Source organism: Psittacula echo, assembly GCF_963264785.1.
Source record: "Psittacula echo genome assembly, chromosome: 4".
In the NCBI taxonomy this organism is placed as follows: Eukaryota; Metazoa; Chordata; class Aves; order Psittaciformes; family Psittacidae; genus Psittacula; species Psittacula echo.
In genome coordinates, this window is record NC_137738.1 from 27828591 (window position 1) to 27848229 (window position 19639).

The following is a 19639-nucleotide window of genomic DNA, read 5'->3' on the forward strand; positions in this document are numbered from 1 at the left end:
GCTAGAAGCTTGATTTTCTCTTTCATCTGTAGAATTTTAACTTGGTCTTATTCTCATCACATTTCTGATTTATATTACATCTCTGGATGTAAATGTACATCTCCATCAATATCAACATAATTACATATATAATTTGATAAAGCAAACGCAAGATAATTGCATAATTATACAATTCCTGATTACAAAGTCACAAATATGCCTAACGGCTAAAAAAATTACTAATTTCGCTTTATCTTTTTTTCTTTTTCTTCTCTAATAATGACACAGAGAACACAGGAAAATGTACTTAATCATAAAAATACACTTAGTATCATTTATTAGTTTAATTTGTTCTGGTATGTTTAAAATAGATGTCGTTTCTTCAACCAAGGTATTGTGCATGGTGTTGTAATTCCACATACAATTCCAACTGACATTTGTGCCTAATAACGCACACCAGGAAGTATACAAATGCAAAATAATGGTAGATATATCTTCCTATTACATTCTTCCTCTGAATCTTCACTGTCTAAAAGTTACACGCCATGTACATTTTCCTATATAAGTTTACATATCCTAGTAGGTCAGGATATGAAACTTATTATTTTGGAAACCATTATCTTTTCTACAAAATTAAAGCTGATCAAAAATAAAAGACAATTTAACTACACATAAAAGCAGCTACCCTGCCTTTCATAGTATTTTATGAATGCTACCAAACCTTCAGCAGTGAAGAGCTTTTATCTTTAGTTACCATCACCTTGGTTTAGCTGACTGGCAGCCTGCCCACAAACCTGAATTATGTCCTTCACAAAGCAATTGAAGGAAGCGGAAGAGATCACATGTGAACTCATCATCCTGCATCACCTTTTCTCCTGTAGAAAGGCCAGACGGAAGCAGATTATCTCAGGCTGCCAAGTAACACCCCACAGCCCCTGAAGAAAATCTCCATACTTAATTTTCAGAAAGAGAGAAAGGGTGAGAGAATGTGTAACTACCAATCTATCTGAAGCACAAACACTTGTGCTTCGCAGATAGTTATTTGGTTAAAAAAACAAACAAACAAACAAAAAAAAAAAAAAAAGAAAAAAAAACCAAACTCCCCCCCAAAAACCAAACTTAACTTCTGAATCATAAATATAGCAGCATGAGTTCGGCAGCATTTTACAAATAATCCATTTTACATTCTTGTTTGACTTTGCTGGGCATGAATGCTGCATTGCATACAAAGGTTAGAATTGGATTAATTTGATTCCCATTCACAACAAAACATGGTACTTTAAAAGTACATAAAGAGATTTAATCAAACAGTAATGAAAATTATTTCTCAAATAACTATTAGATTTTGAAATACTCTGAAATTTACAGCTCTATGTATTATTCTCAAGAATCATCTGAGCTGAAATATTTGAGGATTCAGTACCTGTCTGCTGCTGACACAAAATGGATGTTGGGCATTTGTCTCCCCTGACAAAATAAACTAACGAACTTATGATGAACTAGAACAAATGTCAATGTGATTTATTTAATTAGGCTCTTCAGGTTTTTTTTCTGGCAAACAGCTAATATGCAAATGTATAAAGCTTCAAATAATTTTCTTGATTCTTCACAGTAAACAGTATACTAAAAACTCAATTGACACACTGTTATTTCAATTGCTCCGATGCACACAGTTAACTGTAAAATGACATGTGAAGAGAAGAAACAACCATTCACCCAGGCAAACAGTCACAACCTAGGAAAATGTAGAACAGCCAATAAAACAACACAGGAGGACAACACCACAGGTGCTTAAAACAATGAAGGCCACCTATTGAAAATCAGGAAATTCCCATTTAGGAGTTTGGAAAAGTATTTGGAATGTGTATGGCAACAAAAATGGAAGCCATAAAAAATCATTTTAAGAATATACATCATTTGAATATGTGGCCAAGCGCTATTTGTAGATAACAGAAAGAAAGAAGATAAAAATGTAACCAAACTACAAAAGATTTTGGAATATTTTATAAATGAGAAGATACTTTAGGCTTTATTTGAACTTCAAAATCCTGTATCTACAAAGAGAATAGTTCTAATGAGTTAACAGAAGGAAATCAGAAGAGTAAATTAATCACAATTTAAAAGTTTAAAAAAGAAAGTTTTAGACAATGGTGGTAACATTAATTACTGAAATACTGTTATACTGGTGGAGAACTAATTGTAATGCATACGTTTATAAATTATTATATTATTACATTATTGCAGCTTGTACTGGTTTTGGCTGGGGTACAGTTAACCTTCTTCATAGCAGCTGTGTTCCTATGTTTTGGATTTGTGCTGAAAACAGTGTTGATAACACAAGGATCTTTTTGTTAGTGCTGAGCAGTGCTTACATGGAGTCAAGACCTTTTCTGCTCCTCACACGACCCCACCAGTGAATGGGCTGGGGTGTGTGCGAAGCTGAGCGGGGACACCACCGGGACATCTGACCCCAAATGACCCAAGGGATCCCATACCATATAGTGTCATGCTCAGCATATAAAACTGGTGGAAAAAGGAGGAAGTGGGGGACATTTGGAGTGTTGGCATTTATCTTCCCAAGTATCTGTCATGAGTGACAGAGCCCTGCTCTCCTGGAGATGGCTGAACATCTGCCTGGCAATGGGAAGTGGTGAATTAATTCCTTGGTTTGCTTTGCTTGCATGCATAGATTTTGCTTTATCTATTAAGCTGTGTTTTTCTCAACCCACAAGTTGTCTCACGTTTACCCTTTCGATTCTCTTCCCCATCCCATGAATGAGCAAGCAGCTGTGTGGTGCTTAGTTGCTGGCTGGGGTTAAACCATGACACAGCTGAATTATAAACAATTTCAAATGATTTGGAAAATATATGGTTTTTTTATATATACATATATATTTTATATATATACACACATGAACATGATTAGAAGTTTAACTTTACATAGAGTCATGAACATTTACATGTTCAAGATAATGGATTTATCAATCCGCAGCTTGTGAATTTTGAAGCGAGAAGCTTCAGTACAATGGTAGGATTGGGAAGAAAAAACATTTTTAAAATTAACATGAATACTTTAAAAGTACATAATTTCACTCTTTCCTGTGCCATCAATGCATAACATTTGGTATTAACAGCATATATTACCAAAGCATATGTCAACACAGTTTCTTGTAACATGGAGGAAGATATAATGCTCTCTGTCCTAATTCCAGATGTGTACTTATGGTAGTGGCGAACAATATGCAGTTCTTTCTCCAAGAATCAGTCAAATACTATAAATGACATTCCATGACACTTTTCTCTATCCCAGACATAAATACAAGTTACAACTTTTTCAGTCACAGAAGACTGAAAACACTTTCAGCTAATTAAACACTAAAAAATAAATTCCTGCTTCTGTCAGTGCTGATTAATTTAAATGTACTATATATGCCCAAGGCAGCAAGAAAGTAAAATCAAAAGGTGCCTGTGCACTTAAAACTATATTATTCAGCATTACTTTGAAGTTCAGCCGTGAAAGATATTTTTATATGTTGCTGGCTGAAGGCCAGAGTATAGAATATTCTGCAAGATTAGTCATGGGTTGTTTGTTTTTTTCTAATTTAACTGAACTCCTGTCATGCTTAAAGTTACATTTTAAAATTATATGCATTGTTGATCTAGGTGAATATTTATATTTTGCAATAATAAGCATTACAGAACGCCAAATATTTGGTGAAGCCTGTACCTTCACACATGGAATGTGTGTAGCTTGACTGCTGAGACGGCAGTGATTTTAAAAAATAACTCAAGGGAAATTGCTGATGTATTACCACCGGACAAGTCAAGCCCATAAGGGGTCCAACCATGTATTTCTTGCATATCAAGATATCACTGAATCAAAGCCATTTGTGAAGGAAGTATGACCAGCAGATCGAAGGAGGTGATCCTGCCCCTCTGATCTCATGAGACCCCATTTAGAGCACTGGGTGCACTTCTGGTGTCCTCAATATAAGGACAGGGAGCTATTGGAACAAGTCCAGAGGAGGGCCACGAGTATGATCAGGGAAGTGGAGCACCTCCCGTATGAAGACAGGCTGAAAAAGTTGGGGCTGTTCAGCCTGGAGAAGAGAAGGCTGCATGAAGACCTCATAGCAGCCTTCCAGTATCTGGGGGGGGCCTATAAAGATGCTGGAGAGGGACTCTTCATCAGAGACTATAGCAATAGGACAAGGGGTAATGGGTTTAAACTTAAAACAGGGGAAATTCAGGTTGGACATCAGGAAGAAGTGCTTTACTGTGAGAGTGGTGAGACACTGGAATGGTTTGCCCAGGGAGGCTGTGAATGCTTCATCCTTGGTGGTGTTCAAGGCCAGGTTGGACAAGGCTTTGCGCTACATGGTCTCGGGTGAGGCATCCCTACCCATGGCAGGGGGGCTGGAACTAGATGATCTTAAGGTCCTTTCCAACCCTAACTATTCTATGATGTTATAATTAAGTTACAGATCAGTACTTTTTTCAACCTGTTTCTCTTTCCCTCTATCAAGTAAGACTTTTCGAAACAAAAAAGAAAACAAGTCTCAATTAAAATGGCTATACAGTTTAATTTATTAATTAATTTTCCAACTTTTAGTACATGCACTGGAATTTAGGAATTCTTGTAAAATAAATTTAAATTTTAATAATTCTTTTTAAGTAGTTCCACTGAAACAATATCACAAAACGAATACAAGTTATTACAAAATACTGTGATATTGAATATGCTTGGGTACATCATTTCACATAAGCTGAAATGCCAGTTCCTTTCAGAAATATTTTTATGTATCCCAAAATGAAGAAAAAAACCCACTTTTTCAAACAGCTTGGCCACACTAAGATTCAAAATAATTACAGTCTTCAATTTCTACAGCTGATCAAAATCTGACTAAAACCAATGTTGGTACTGACAAGAATTTGAATTTTCAGGCGTTATTGAAAGCAGGAGGTGTCTAACTGGCAACTATAGAACTGAAGTGCAGATCCATTTATTTCTATAAAATCTAACAGGACAACCTTTGCTGCTGTACACAAAGATTCATGCCACTATACACAAAAATTTGCATAGATAATGTACTTAGAAACATCAATAATGCATACAGTATGACTTAGGTTGCCACAAAAACCATGTTCTTTTATTTCTGTTGATATGATGTACATCCTGGCATGTATCTGCTTAGATGGTAAAATGCTGCCGTTGCTCATGCTCTATGTAAATAATATGGCTACATACAGAAAGGCTTTAAGCCTGTAGTTTTGCATAGCTAGTAGCTTGTATTTGTGATATACAGGAACAGAGCTATTGTGTAGGAAATTAAAATAAGATTGAATGAGAAACTAAATATATGGGGTTTTTTTCCTTGAAAGTGCATGTGTCCAAGTTTAATAATTCTCTCTCTTTTTTTTTTTTTTAATCTTTAATGGAAAAGATCTGAGTTCCATCACTACACTGAAGCATTGGTCTGATGCTACATATTATAGGAATACACAAATACTTTCAGCTTTCAAAAAGGAACAGGGCTCCTTTGTGACGGCTGTTAAGCAAGAATGAAGCTCTCTCAACTGGGCAATATTGGATTGTATTGTGAGTGCCACATGCCTTTGACTTGGTAATCTGATTCAAGTAAGAAAAGCTCTTGCTTTCTGAGTGATACTTTTAAATGCAAACGCAGATCCAAATAGAGTGATACAAAGGTGGGAAACATCCTTCCAGTGTAGGCTACAGTGGATCACACAGAATTTAAACATCCACTTTAAGTGTGACTAGGCTAGTGAAGGAAAAAAAGTATATTTATTGATTTCACATTTTTAAAGGCTGAAAATAGCATGATGTGTACCCCTCATTATAGATATTTATTATGCGGCATGTGTACCACTCAGTTTCACAAAAAATCCTTTAAGACCTACTGTGAGATACAATTTTATTCTAAAATTATATTTTATTAAAACAAGCTTTCTGAGAATTTATGGGCAACGAAAATAATGCCATGATTCAATGTTAAAAGATTAAAAATAAAAGTAGAGCTTTCTTAACAAAAAGAAAAAAAAAAGAAAAAAAAAAAGGTAAAATAATCTAAGCTTAAATTTTTTAGTTCATAAGTAAAACAAGTCTCCCTGAAGTGGAAAAACATTGCACTTTCAAGATTTTTGTGGCCCACAGTGAAATAGCATAATGTATGAGTGTTAAAGGAAAAATGAAAAACCACTGCAAGATAATAAGCATTTCTACATGTCTCTGGTTTTGAATCCACCTTTTTTGAAAAGGAAACAGAACAATCAAACCAAAATACATACAAGAAGAAACAACATTGAATACATCACAGAAACAGTTAAGAAACACATTTGCTAAAGAACCATCAGTGTTGTTACCAGTGGGGGTTCCAGGGTTTGGAAAGGGAAGGTAGTACCAGTCAGAAGAATATCAGGACAAGGAGCTTATGATGTGGACAGCACAAAGAAACGGTTGGAACAGAACAATAAATTTCACATCCATGTTGACTCAGAACAGAGCTTTCTACGTATTGCCAAAGTTGACATGGGACCAGAGACAAGTACTGCCCTTCAGGACAAGCTGATTCTATTTCCATAAGTGTCAACAGCAATTTTAATTTCACTTTGGCAAGAATAATTTCAGGCTTATAGGTTGTACACTCAATGACAATTACTCATTACTATGCTTCTGCTTCAGACTGACATGAGAAACAAGCTACAGTGCACATTTTGCATCCCGTCATTCTCTTTGGAATCAATAAAATGATCTTTAATTGAGGATTAATTTATTATTCATGGCGTAAATATCTCCCTTGAAAAAAAGAATGGGAGAAAACATTTCCACATCTTCAGTACTTCATTTCTAGCATTTACAGACGGTTGTTCATAGGATTGCAAACAGACATGATCTCAGGTATCCCATAAAATCTAGGATACTTCAAAACTGTTCACTACTGGAGTTTCCCAACATACACACTGGCTAGGCTTTCATAATGCTATCAGGTATTAATACCAGTAAAATTTACAATTCTTATGTAAACTACTTTTCAATGAATCAAAAAGGTGTGCTTCATGATGCAAAAAATATATATGAAGGTAGCATGATGTCAAGAATAACGTAACTCTGAAAGGAGAAGTATCCTTTTTTTGGTTGGCTTTGCTTTGTTATGTTTTCTTGAGTTTTCAATAGCTGGATGTTATTACATAAAAAAAGTGCTGTTAGCAAATATTATCCCTTTGTGCCAAGAAAACTTTGACGTAGTGTGATTACCATATTAATTGCTGCTCCTCAATAACAAAGGAAATGAAAACACATTATCCTAAGTGTAGTACTTTGTTAATCTGCCAAACAAAAAATTTCCAGAGAAAACAAAAATCCAGATCATTCCTCTCCCAAATATTTGGCTAATGAAAAGACATCTGCTGTATTTGAGCTTATTGATTCTGCTGAATGATATATACATTTTGTATTTTCAATTCCAATTTCTCATGGCAACAGGAACATCTCATTGCAACTGCTTCTATGAAGCAGGTAAGGAACCTTTGAGGTATAGGAACTTTAACACATCAAGCAACTTTCGAAGCAAGAAAGTTAACATGCAACACCTGTAAACATTATTGTTTCCTCTAAATAAGCAATGCACCACCTCTTACTTCTATCAACTCCTGACTGCATTAGATAAACCTAGCCAGTGGGAGGTCCTCTCCTTACTAACCACCCCCAAATCCTCACTGGATCCACCACTGATTTCCTGTGCTTGCACAAATCAATGCAGCGATAAAGCCACATTCAATACACAACAAAAATACTACAGGAGGACTATAGCACAAGGCTTTGTGTATGTATAAGTACATATATATTTTTTAAACATTCATCCATTGCAAATATTGGTCTCACTAAAATGGAAAGAAATAAAAAAATAAAATAAAAAAAAAAGATTTAAAAAGCTTGCTGCTCTTACATCTAGTGAGCCAGTCACTGTGCAAATCCTGAGAAAGGGAGGAAGAACAAAGTGGGAAGAGCTGACACATAAACAAGAATTTTGGAATACACAATAACAACAACCTGATAGTTTAAAAGTCTTACAGGAACAAAAAAATCTCGTGGTGTTCAGGAGCTGTACAGTGCTGACACAAATCTAAGAGCAGGAAAAATAAAGAATAGGCAGTTGTTTTTAATAGTTACCACGCTCATGAGTGATGACTGAGGAAGGGAGGACAGGACAATTAGTTCAAAGAAAAAGAAATAGGGAAAAAAGAAAAAAAAGTTGAGAAATTGGTTTTAGCAAATACAAAATATAGTTAGCATTGGGTTTGGCAAAATTAGCTCTGTACTAAAAGAGAAATATTAAATAAACGGAAAATTAAAAAAATTCCTCAAATAAGAAAGCACAAAGATATTCTAACACAGTCGATTATGCAGCATTTAAAGAACTATTTACAGTTGCTTGCAAAAATCAGTCACTTCTAGAAATAGAGGGAGCAGTCAAAAGAAATATCAGCTGATATCCTGACAGTCTATTTCAAAATCCAACATTATAGATAACAAATTTAATGATTTAGTAGTAGAAATGTTGTCCAAAAGAGCAAAACATTGTGCAGAATAATGGTCAGTAAAATACGAACATAATGGCCAAAACCTTACATGCCAAATACCTGCATCAGTGCTCAATCCACAATATTGTGACCAAATTTTATTCACATAGGTTCACTTCATTTTGTTTACTCATACAAGTCTAGCAAGGTTTGATCTACAATTTAAACCATGGGAGCACCTTCAGAGAAGCAGTATTTATGATCGGTCTCGAAGGCATTCAGTCAAATTTAGAAGTTCATAATTTTGATTTGAGACATGTAGTTGAATATTCAAGAAATATGCCACATAAAAGAGCTACAGGCAAAATAGCCAATGAGATATGCAGTATTGCAAATATGAATTATGAACCCCCAAATGCAATAATGATTATACAGTCAAGCTTTTTTACCTTGTTTCTAAGATAAAAATATGTTAAAAGATGAGGTCACTGTAGGATTGAAATATAAAAATGCACCATAAAAAATACTGAAGATAAGGGGAAAAAATGTGCTTTGGTAGCTCTATTAAGTCACATAGAGATGAACCTAATGTTTCCAGACAATCACAGTAAGGGAGCAGCAGAACTTACTGTCAGACAGAAGAAAGAAATTGACAGTGAACTGACAACACAGAGCATAGAAAGCCAAATTGATTCTAAGTCAAAAGTAAAGTGAAAATTTCATAATATTTCCCCCAAAGACAAACAGAAAGGAATTATTTCAAAGAAATAGTTCTCCCAGCAGACTTTTTTCCAAACAGCAGATCCAGTTCCATTGACCTTTGATATTTAACTTATGCCTTAACTAAACTGTCTGGCTTTCATTCCAGCCAAGACAATTTAAGAAATCAGGTGGGAACCCTTAACTTCATTTTATGCTGAAACTGGTTAGAGATTTCTGAAACATTTTACATGCATAAACACAGCTGTTTGTAGCTAGAATCTGCTTTCAATTTTACACATAATGTCTTCACTTCCTCAGAATGATGAGTAAGAGTTCTCCGAGACCACTCTGAAACTCAACACATGCTAGCGATTTACTATTGACAAGCATGCAGTTTGGTAGGCCAATTAAATAGAAACCACTCTTAGGAATCATATTTTAACTTCAGACTCTAGATATATTTTTACAGGGTTCTTTCAAGTTTGGCTTGCTTCTGCAAAATGTGAAAGAGAAAAGTTCAGAGATGGTTTTTGTTAAATCAATAGTACCTGATCCTTCTTCAGTCACCATCCCAAGGCCTTCTGCTTTGTTCTGACGTTCAAATGCATTTAGGTCAAGAACACTGCAATGAGAAAAATGCCATTTGTCTAGTGATTAATCAAATACGTATGTGTAACATTTCATTTTATGAAAGATAGAAAAGAATCTGCAATTTCACTTAAGTATATCACAGTATCACATTATCACAGTATCACAGTATGCTAGAGATTGGAAGGGACCTCAAAAGATCATCTAGTCCAATCCCCCTGCCAGAGCAGGAATAAGGTTACACAGGAATGTGTCCAGGCAGGTTTTGAATGTCTCCAGAGAAGGAGACTCCACAACCCCCCTGGGCAGCCTGTTCCAGTGTTCCGTCACCCTCACTGAGAAGAAGTTTCTTCTCAAGTTTAAGTGGAACCTCTTGTGTTCCAGTTTGTACCCATTACCCCTCGTCCTATCATTGTTTGCCACTGAGAAGAGCCTGGCTCCATCCTCGTGACACTTCCCCTTTATATATTTATATACACTAATAAGGTCACCCCTCAGTCTCCTCTTCTTCAAACTATAGAGACCCAGCTCCCTCAGCCTTTCCTCATAAGGGAGATGCTCCACTCCCTTAATCATCTTAGTTGCCCTGCGCTGGACTCTCTCCAGCAGGACCCTGTCCTTCTTGAACTGAGGGGCCCAGAACTGGACACAATATTCCAGATGCGGTCTCACCAGGGCAGAGTAGAGGGGAAGGAGGACCTCTCTCGACCTACTGACCACCCCCCTTCTAATACACCCCAGGATGCCATTGGCCTTCTTGGCCACAAGGGCACAGTGTTGGCTCATGGTCATCCTGCCATCCACTAGGACCCCCAGGTCCCTCTCCCCTACACTGCTCTCTAACAGGTCGCTCCCCAACCTATATTGGAACCTGGGGTTGTTCCTGCCCAGATGCAGGACTCTACACTTTCCCTTGTTATATTTCATCAAGTTTCTCCCTGCCCAACTCTCCAGCCTGTCCAGGTCTCGCTGGATGGCAGCACAGCCTTCTGGCGTGTCAGCCACTCCTCCCAGCTTAGTGTCATCAGCAAACTTGCTGATAGTACACTCAATTCCCTCATCTAAATCATTGATGAATATATTAAATAATACTGGTCCCAGTACTGACCCTTGAGGCACTCCACTAGATACAGGCCTCCAACTGGACTCCGCCCCATAGACTACAACTCTCTGGCTTCTCTCCTTCAGCCAGTTCGCAGTCCATCTCACTACCTGATCATCCAGGCCACACTTCCTCAATTTAGCTATGAGGATGCTGTGGGAGACTGTGTCAAATGCTTTGCTGAAGTCAAGGTAGACCACATCCACCGCTCTGCCATCATCCATCCACCATGTTATTTCCTCATAAAAGGCTATGAGGTTGGTCAAGCATGACTTCCCCTTGGTAAAGCCATGTTGACTGCCCCTCATAACCCTTTTATCCTTGACATGCCTTAAGATGGTACCAAGGATAAGGTGTTCCATCACTTTCCCAGGGATGGAGGTGAGGCTGACCGGTCTATAGTTACCCGGGTCCTCCTTCTTGCCCTTTTTGAAGACTGGAGTGACATTTGCTTTCCTCCAGTCCTCAGGCACCTCTCCCGTTTCCCAAGACTTGGTAAAGATGATGGAGAGTGGTCTAGCAATGACTTCCGCCAGTTCCCTCAGCACCCGCGGGTGCATCCCATCTGGACCCATGGATTTATGGATTGCTCAACTGGTCCCTAACCCATTCCTCATGGACTAAGGCAAACCGCTCCAGTGACCTGACTTCATCTGAGGTCTCAGGGGTACAGGGCTCTTCAAGACTTCCTCCGGCAGAGTAGACAGAGACAAAGAAGGCATTCAATAACTCTGCCATCTCAGTATCTTCTGTCACCAGGGCACCCATCCCGTTCATCAGTGGGCCAACCTTGCCTCTGGTGTTAGTTTTATCAGCCATGTATTTGAAAAAGCTCTTTCTGCTGTCCTTGACCCCTCTGGCCAGATTTAATTCTAAGGAGGCCTTAGCCATCCTAGCTGCCTTCCTACATCCTCTAGCAGCAGCCTTATATTCCTCCCGAGTGGCCAGCCCCTCCTTCCATGACCTATAAACTCTCCTCTTCCACTTGAGCATACCCAGCAGTTCCTTATTTAGCCACGCAGGTCTCCTGGCCCTCTTCCTTGGCTTCCTACGTGTCGGGATGCTCTGATCTTGAGCTTGGAATAAGCAATCCTTGAATGCCAACCAACTATCTTGGGCCCCTTTACCTTCAAGCAGCCTTGCCCATGGGATTTCCCCTAGCAATTGCTTGAAAAGGCCAAAGTTTGCCCTGCTAAAGTCCAGGGTTGCAATTCTACTTGCTATTCTACTGGTCCTACCACACAAGATCCTGAATTCCACCATCTCGTGGTCGCTGCAACCAAGGCAGCCCTCAACCTTTACTGCTTCAACCAGACCCTCCTTGTTAGGGAGGATGAGATCCAGCAGCGCTCCTCTCCTGGTTGGCTCATCCACCATTTGCATGAGGAAGTTATCATCCATACACTGGAGGAACCTCCTGGACTGTGGCTGGGTTGCTGAGTCGTCCTTCCAGCAAACATCAGGGAAGTTAAAATCCCCCACGACCACCAGGGCCTGTGACTGTGAGGCCGCTCTCAGCTGCCTGTAGAAGGCCTCGTCAACTTCCTCACCCTGATCTGGTGGCCTGTAACAGACACCCACAACAGTATCGCCCCTGCCAGCCTGCCCCTTAATTCTCACCCACAGACTCTCAACTCGCTCGTCCTCTGCCCCTGGACAGAGCTCAGTACATTGCAGCTGCTCTCGCACATAAAGAGCAACCCCACCACCCCGCCTGGCTGGCCTGTCTTTCCTGAAAAGGACATAGCCCTCCATGACTATATTCCAGTCATGTGAGCTGTTCCACCACGTCTCTGTAATTGCCACCAGATCAAAATCTCCTGACTTAACACAGGTCTCCAACTCCTCCTGCTTATTTCCCATGCTGCACGCATTGGTGTATAGGCATTTCAAGGAGGGAGCTGAGCTCACCAATTTCACCCTAGGATTATAGGAGACCTCCCAGTCTTCATCAACTCTAGAGTGCTGCCCCACTGAGGCAAGCCCAGCTACAACCCCATCCCCCTTCGAATCTAGTTTAAAGCTCTCCAAATGAGCCCTGCTAATTCATGCCCCAGCATCCTTTTGCCTCGGTGAGATAAACCTTTCCCACATGTCATTATCCGGACTGGAGCCTTATAAAACGAGCTGTTATCTAAGAATCCAAAGCCCTGCCTGCAGCACCAGTCTCGAAGCCAATTGTTTACGGACTGAATTTTCCCATTCAGTCCCACATCATCACCGGAAGATGGAAGAACTGAGGAGAAGATCACTTGAGCCCCAGACTCTTTCACCATCCGCCCCAAGGCCCTGTAGTCTTTCTTCATCCCCCTCAGACTGCGGGAAGCAGCTTCCCCCCCACCTGTCTGGAAGACCAGCAGTGGGTAGTAGTCTGTCGGGTGCACCAGGTTGGGGAGCGCCCTGGTGATATCCCTGATCCGGGCTCCAGGCAAACTACACACTTCCCTATGATGAGGGTCAATTCTGCATATCGGGCCCTCTGTTCCTCTCAGAAGGGAATCGCCTACGACAATGACTTTTCTTTCTTTCTTGTCAGAGGCAGTCTTGAGGTGCGAAGTCGACCGCCTTTTCCTATGTGACCTTGTAGTCTGGCCTTGCACCACATCCTCACCTACCTCTCCATCAAGATCCAGGGCCTCAAACCTATTACGGAGGGGCACCTGGGGAAGCAGGGCAGGAAGGGAGGAGGGATGCCCACGACTCCGAACTGGAACTTGCTCCCAGCCCTCATCGTCTTTTCGGTCCCTACCTCTGCAGGACAGCTACAGGGCAGGGGCTGTCTCAGGCCGTTCCCCTCTGTCTGAGAGGACAGGGGGTCCATCCCCTTGTGGGGGGTATCTCCCTGGAACCGTTCCTGCTGACATGCTAGGGATTTACTCCACCAGTCGATCTCCCTTTCACACTCCCTGATGGTCCTCAGCGTCTCGACCTCCTCCTTAAGTTCTGCCACCAAGCTAAGCAGATCTTCTACCTGCTCACAGCTCACGCAGGTGGAATGCTGGCCTCCCTCCCTCGGCAGCAGCAGGCTCTGGCACTCCCTGCAGCCAGAGACCTGAACAGCCACGGTTTGGGACGGGGTCTCTGTCTGAGTTGCTACAGTCTCCTTACTGCAAGCTCTCCTTCTGGAGGCGACCATATTGTTCAGCAGTCTGGGACACCAGCAACAGAGTTCGCAACACGACCTGCTTGTTCCTCCCTGCGCCTGGTGGGCAGCAACCACTGCCCTCTCAGAGGCTCTTTCAAGGCAAGGGGCAGGGGTGTCGTCGCCCTTACCGTGGGAATGCCCCCTGCCACGTCAGCCGCTCTCTCGCAAGGGCTGCTGGGGCTTCAGGGATCGGGAGATGTCGGGAATCGCGATGTCTCTGCGCTGTCCCCTCTGATTTTCCTAATCTCTGCTGAACCTCATGGTTGCTGAAGCGTGCCAGCTCCGGCTCTAGCTGGGCTAGCTCTGATCAGCTGGCTGACTCAATATAATCATACTAGTGCAAGAAGATATTTCAAAAGATGATTAAGGGAGTGGAGCATCTCCCTTATGAGGAAAGGCTGAGGGAGCTGGGTCTCCTTAGTTTGGAGAAGAGGAGACTGAGGGGTGACCTTATTAGTGTATATAAATATATAAAGGGTGAGTGTCACGAGGATGGAGCCAGGCTCTTCTCAGTGGCAAACAATGATAGGACAAGGGGTAATAGGTACAAACTGGAACACAAGAGGTTCCACTTAAACTTGAGCAGAAACTTCTTCTCAGTGAGGGTGACGGAACACTGGAACAGGCTGCCCAGGGGGGTTGTGGAGTCTCCTTCTCTGGAGACATTCAAAACCCGCCTGGACACATTCCTGTGTAACCTTATCTAGGTGTTCCTACCCTGGCAGGGGGATTGGACTAGATGATCTTTTGAGGTCCCTTCCAATCTCTAACATACTGTGATACTGTGATTTCAGTGGCTTAATATACGTGTCTGCTACAAGACTACAAAACTCAGCTCTACAGACTTAACCTGCTTTTGCCCTGCAAATGACAATAGATTTTAGCTTTTTAAGACTGACCAAAAAACCTGAATGTCTATGATATATATACTCATTTTAGGGATTACAAAGAAGCCATATTATTGACTACTTTTGCATAATAGCCCAGTTCATCCCAAGCATCAATGTCCATTAGAAACTGTCTGTATTAGTTCCATTCCCCAAAAATTCTGAAAAACTGAAGCTGCCAAAATGGAATATATATTCAACTAACCAGATTTCAGGAACATATACGCTTGCATATTTTTATTTGTGACTCTGAAAAGTTCTGCCTTTTGTGGCTTGGCATGTCATAGAGTCATAGAGTCATAGAATAGTTAGGGTTGGAAAGGACCTTAAGATCATCTAGTTCCAACCCCCCTGCCATGGGCAGGGACACCCCAAATGTTTATGGAAGTCAGATGAATGCAGATGAACTACAGCAGCATTTCTGACGGCAAGGAATCTCACTGATGCCTCAAAATTAACAAATTTCAAAATTTTGGGCAAAGACAATGTTAAGAAAAAAGGATATAACATGGTACCCTTGACAGAAGAGAATACTGAACCGCTTGATCCAGGAAGCTCTTTTAATCCTATGTTTTATGTTCCTTAACACATTATTTACATAATACATAATATAGAAACCATTGATATGGTTTAGTCTTAGGAATTATAGATATGTACCTATATATATCAAATTGATATGAACTGTCGAGAAACATGTATGGACAAAAAAGTCACAGTATCTTCACAGTTTATTAAAACACAACATTCCATTCCTTTTTTTGTCTTCTAAAAGGTCCTATTAATACTTCTCATAGCCAGGTTTTCACAAAATCTTTATGATTAGCTAACGCTGATCATTAATTGGCTCTCTGCAGGATTACAGCATACCTCCAGAGTTAAGAATTTGCCTCAGTGAATGCTCCTAACTCTGGTGCTGTTTTCTAACATACCTCAAGTAGACAGAAATGCCATATGCAGCTGTGAAAAGAGCTTTTATCAAGGTTGATATTTATCAGGTGAAGATTTTCATACCATCAGCACCACCTTGTCTTTTGTCCCAAATCCAGCACATTAAAGTCCCCTGTGCTGTTTCCAAAAACTATGTACAGGTTCTTTCCAAAACCATAAATACTGTCGAATGAAACCTAAATGCACTAATAAATTTTTAAAGTAGGTATTTTCTTACCTACAGGACTGCATAAGACCAGCAAGGCTCTGAAAAAATCCCACATCCTTTTTATCCTTGAGGTAGTCAAGCATTTTCTGCAGTAAACACAAATAATTTATGCACAGAATTAATATTTATACCATGTGTTAATCTAGTTAATACTACATGGATTCCAGATTACTAGTGATCCTGGTGTTTTGAAATCTCTGTAATATTTACAATTCATATAAGAGTCTTGCAAAGAAAAATCCAAGTATCAAAGATAAAAAGAACATTTAATGCTCATATCCTTTACAGAAAAGAGGGACATCCATTTTGAATATTCCTTCCTAAAACATGGAAAATAAATATAGTTACTAAATTTAATACAGATAGCAGAATTTATTGATTAATATAATTTTGTTACTAGTAGGCCACAACTTTGTGCTGACACTACTGCTTCAGCATGGATCAGGCCTGTCATAACCTCAGTTTGGTTTAGATCATTTTAGCTGCAACAACACGTTATTAGTTATATGAGCATTTTTTAAATTTGTTTTCGCTTTACTGTAATGTGTAATACCTCTCTGATAATAGATTGAAGTAACAAGAAGTTATTCAGTGAAGTAAACTTTGATTCTAGAATGTAATGTGTTGTTGAGTGAAGATTTAGGATTGTAACAGAAGTCCCAATTGTGAACAAAAATCACAACGTTCAAAGACCAATCTTAGAAGGGATACTAAGGATTCAGACTGTAAATGAGGTAAAATTCTCTTTGCAAATAGCCAAAATAATAGGAATAATGGATAATAAGTAACCTTCAAAATAAGAGAGACATAAGCAGATAGTTTGAAACGTTATCAGCAAAACCCCCAGTAGACCCAAGATCACAGAAAAAGAAACCCCCATCAACAACACCATACTAATCAAAGCAAAGAACTCCAGAAGATAAACAGCATATGACAAACAGTCACATCACATAATTCCCTACAACAATAATAATAACCACAGTATAAAGATCTATAATGACTAGAATAGGTAAAAATAAATTTGTACCTTACCTGTTGCACAGTAGAATTTCCTCCATTTAAGATAGCAATCCCTAGCTTTAGGGTAGCTGCAACCATTGGACCCATCTCACCTTAAAATGATTTTAAAATATATTTTTAGATCATATATAAAAATAAGAATGTTATCTTATCTGTAGAATGGAATAAATGGTAATTTATCAGGAGAGGTCTTCTTGTTTCTCTCGTAAAACAGACCTATTTTTGTTTCATGATCTCTAGTGTAACTGTATCTTTCTGAGTGACTACAGATATAATGTATACACAATACACAAAAGAAGCAAAATATGACAGGAAGAACTGAGCTCAATGAATATAAATCATGTTTCATTCACTAGAGCATCCAACAGTAGGTTTAAGGCTGGGTGCTCAATTTAAAGCAAGCTTTCAAGTTTAACAGTGTGTCTCCTCTATCTGCTGGCCTAGATATTTTTTCCTGTTTCTTCAGAAATTTACAGTGATCCAAAGCATTTAGTTACAGTAAATAAAATTTTTAAATAGGAATTTTTAAAACATCACTCCTGTAGAAACAAATCACAGAACAGCCCATGAAAGCATCAAAACTTAGAGTAAGATTGTGTCTATCGGATAAAAGACTACCAATAAAGTAGATATTTGGGGATTAGGGGCAGAAAAATCTATAACTACTTCAGAACTGTGCAAATGCCAGAATTTGGGGGCCTTTTTTTGTCACTGCATACTGCTAAATCTATGAACTTTTTCACACTTCCTCTCAATCATCACTAGAAAAAAAAATATTATTATTATTATTGTTATTATTAAATGATGATGACAGCAACGACAACAATATAACCTCATGAGAATTATTCATTAAACTTTCCTGGATTAGCTGTCAATAATTTTTGAAACTTTGGATGCATTTTGAAAGCAAACTTCTTTAACGCCAAACCTCTTAAGGTTTTGCCCTGTAAGAATTACAATCATTTTAAAGACCATTGGAAATAAGGTTTAATATGGTATGTACACAACAAAACATTACCTTTACTAGCACTGATCGTCTGCAGAACCATCTCAGCAGCACCTCGGTCATGCAGTCTGGCTTGCTGATACAGAAGTTTTTGCTTTTCCATTTCTTTTTCCTGAATAAAAATTCCAGTCATTTAAGATGAGGACTTCAGTTAATATCAGTTCTCCAAAGATTTTATGTTTTGTCTTAGTATATGGGCTCTATGGCAACATCATGAACCATTTCAATATATACAATGTCACTGAACAGATATTTAATGTGTTCAAGTAATAGTCTTCCTTTGGTATTTTTCTTTATTATGCTTTTAGCAGTTTATCTGAAGAGTCATCTCAATTGTAAATCAGGAAGTTAGTTCAAAGCCCATATTCATGATCTATACTGCATATATCAAACTTGCACTTTTGTGCCATGATTTTGTGCAACAGTTCATATTCTTAATAATCTGCTATACTGTGACCATAACTTCATACTGCTCAGTATGCGGCTCTTGAGTTGCAAGTTGTTGCTGAATACCAGAGTAACAGAAGCATCTCAGATTTTTTTTCAAAACATATCATATTACAATATAGATTGCCCACCTTTCCAACAAAATATTTGATAGAATACACTGTGCTTTTATATTTTACATTCTCTAGCGGCAACAAATAATACTGCATGGCGTTGCTTGAGCAATGGTGAAGTTTGTTCTTTATAATTTAAACTACTACCAAAAACATAAAGAAGAACATAAAGAGCAAACATAAAGGCACAGTTAATTCCAGATGAGTTTGAATTTTCACCAAGTTAATTGAAGTTTACTGGAGAATTGAGGATGACTAAGCAGTATAAGTTGCAAAATGGAAGTTGCATAGAGCCCTATGACAGCGAGTCCATCAGATGGCGTGGTAAAAAGCTTACTCAAAAGGAACATGACACAACCAGTTAGTGTCATGTCCAAAAACAACGCCCAAAACATGTATGACCTAAAAGCAGGAACAGCTGCAGCAGAAGTAGCCAGAATGACAGCTTTGCTGTCATAAACTTTCCATCCAATTTACGGAAAAAAGACATTGGAAGATGGAAGAGGTTTAAAAAATGAAGGCTTGCTAAATAGAGGGTATGAATAATAAATTAAAAAAGAAGAGGTAAAAAAGAGAAATATGTTCAAATGAATGAAAAAGAAACCTTTAACTCAAAAGCAAACCAACACAGACATTTATGCTGTTACCGGAGAGTTCTCGCCGAGGCTGGCAAATTTGTTTCTTAAATCTTTGATAATATCGTGCTGCGGAAACAAAATTCATCAGGGTTGTTTTTTTTTTTTGTTTTTTTTGGTTTTTTTTTTCACACTATTAGCTCTCCTGAGGTTAAATTGTATTTTTATTTTCTTTTTTTCTTTAAATTATGTGATAGATCTAAATGGAGGCACAAAAAGGAAAAAAAAATAAATATGGTAGCTTTGCTTCATATTTAGCCATGCTCAGGTTTGAAAGTTTTGCCTTCATGTTTAAACCTCTTCCTGTGAATTCAACAA

The 19639-nt window shown here is 39.0% G+C and overlaps 1 protein-coding gene across 1 annotated transcript in view; it reads right to left on the bottom strand.

Annotated features, from left to right (window-relative positions):
• RYR2 (ryanodine receptor 2) overlaps positions 1-19639 on the bottom strand; it is a gene marked incomplete at both ends in the record, with an annotated part of 387777 nt that overhangs the window by 34947 nt on the left and 333191 nt on the right. The window contains 5 exons of the mRNA XM_080615870.1: positions 755-854; positions 9771-9844; positions 16110-16186; positions 17133-17212; positions 18139-18238. Coding sequence (XP_080471996.1) covers positions 755-854; positions 9771-9844; positions 16110-16186; positions 17133-17212; positions 18139-18238 — 431 coding nt within the window. The remainder of the gene's footprint in view (positions 1-754; positions 855-9770; positions 9845-16109; positions 16187-17132; positions 17213-18138; positions 18239-19639) is intronic.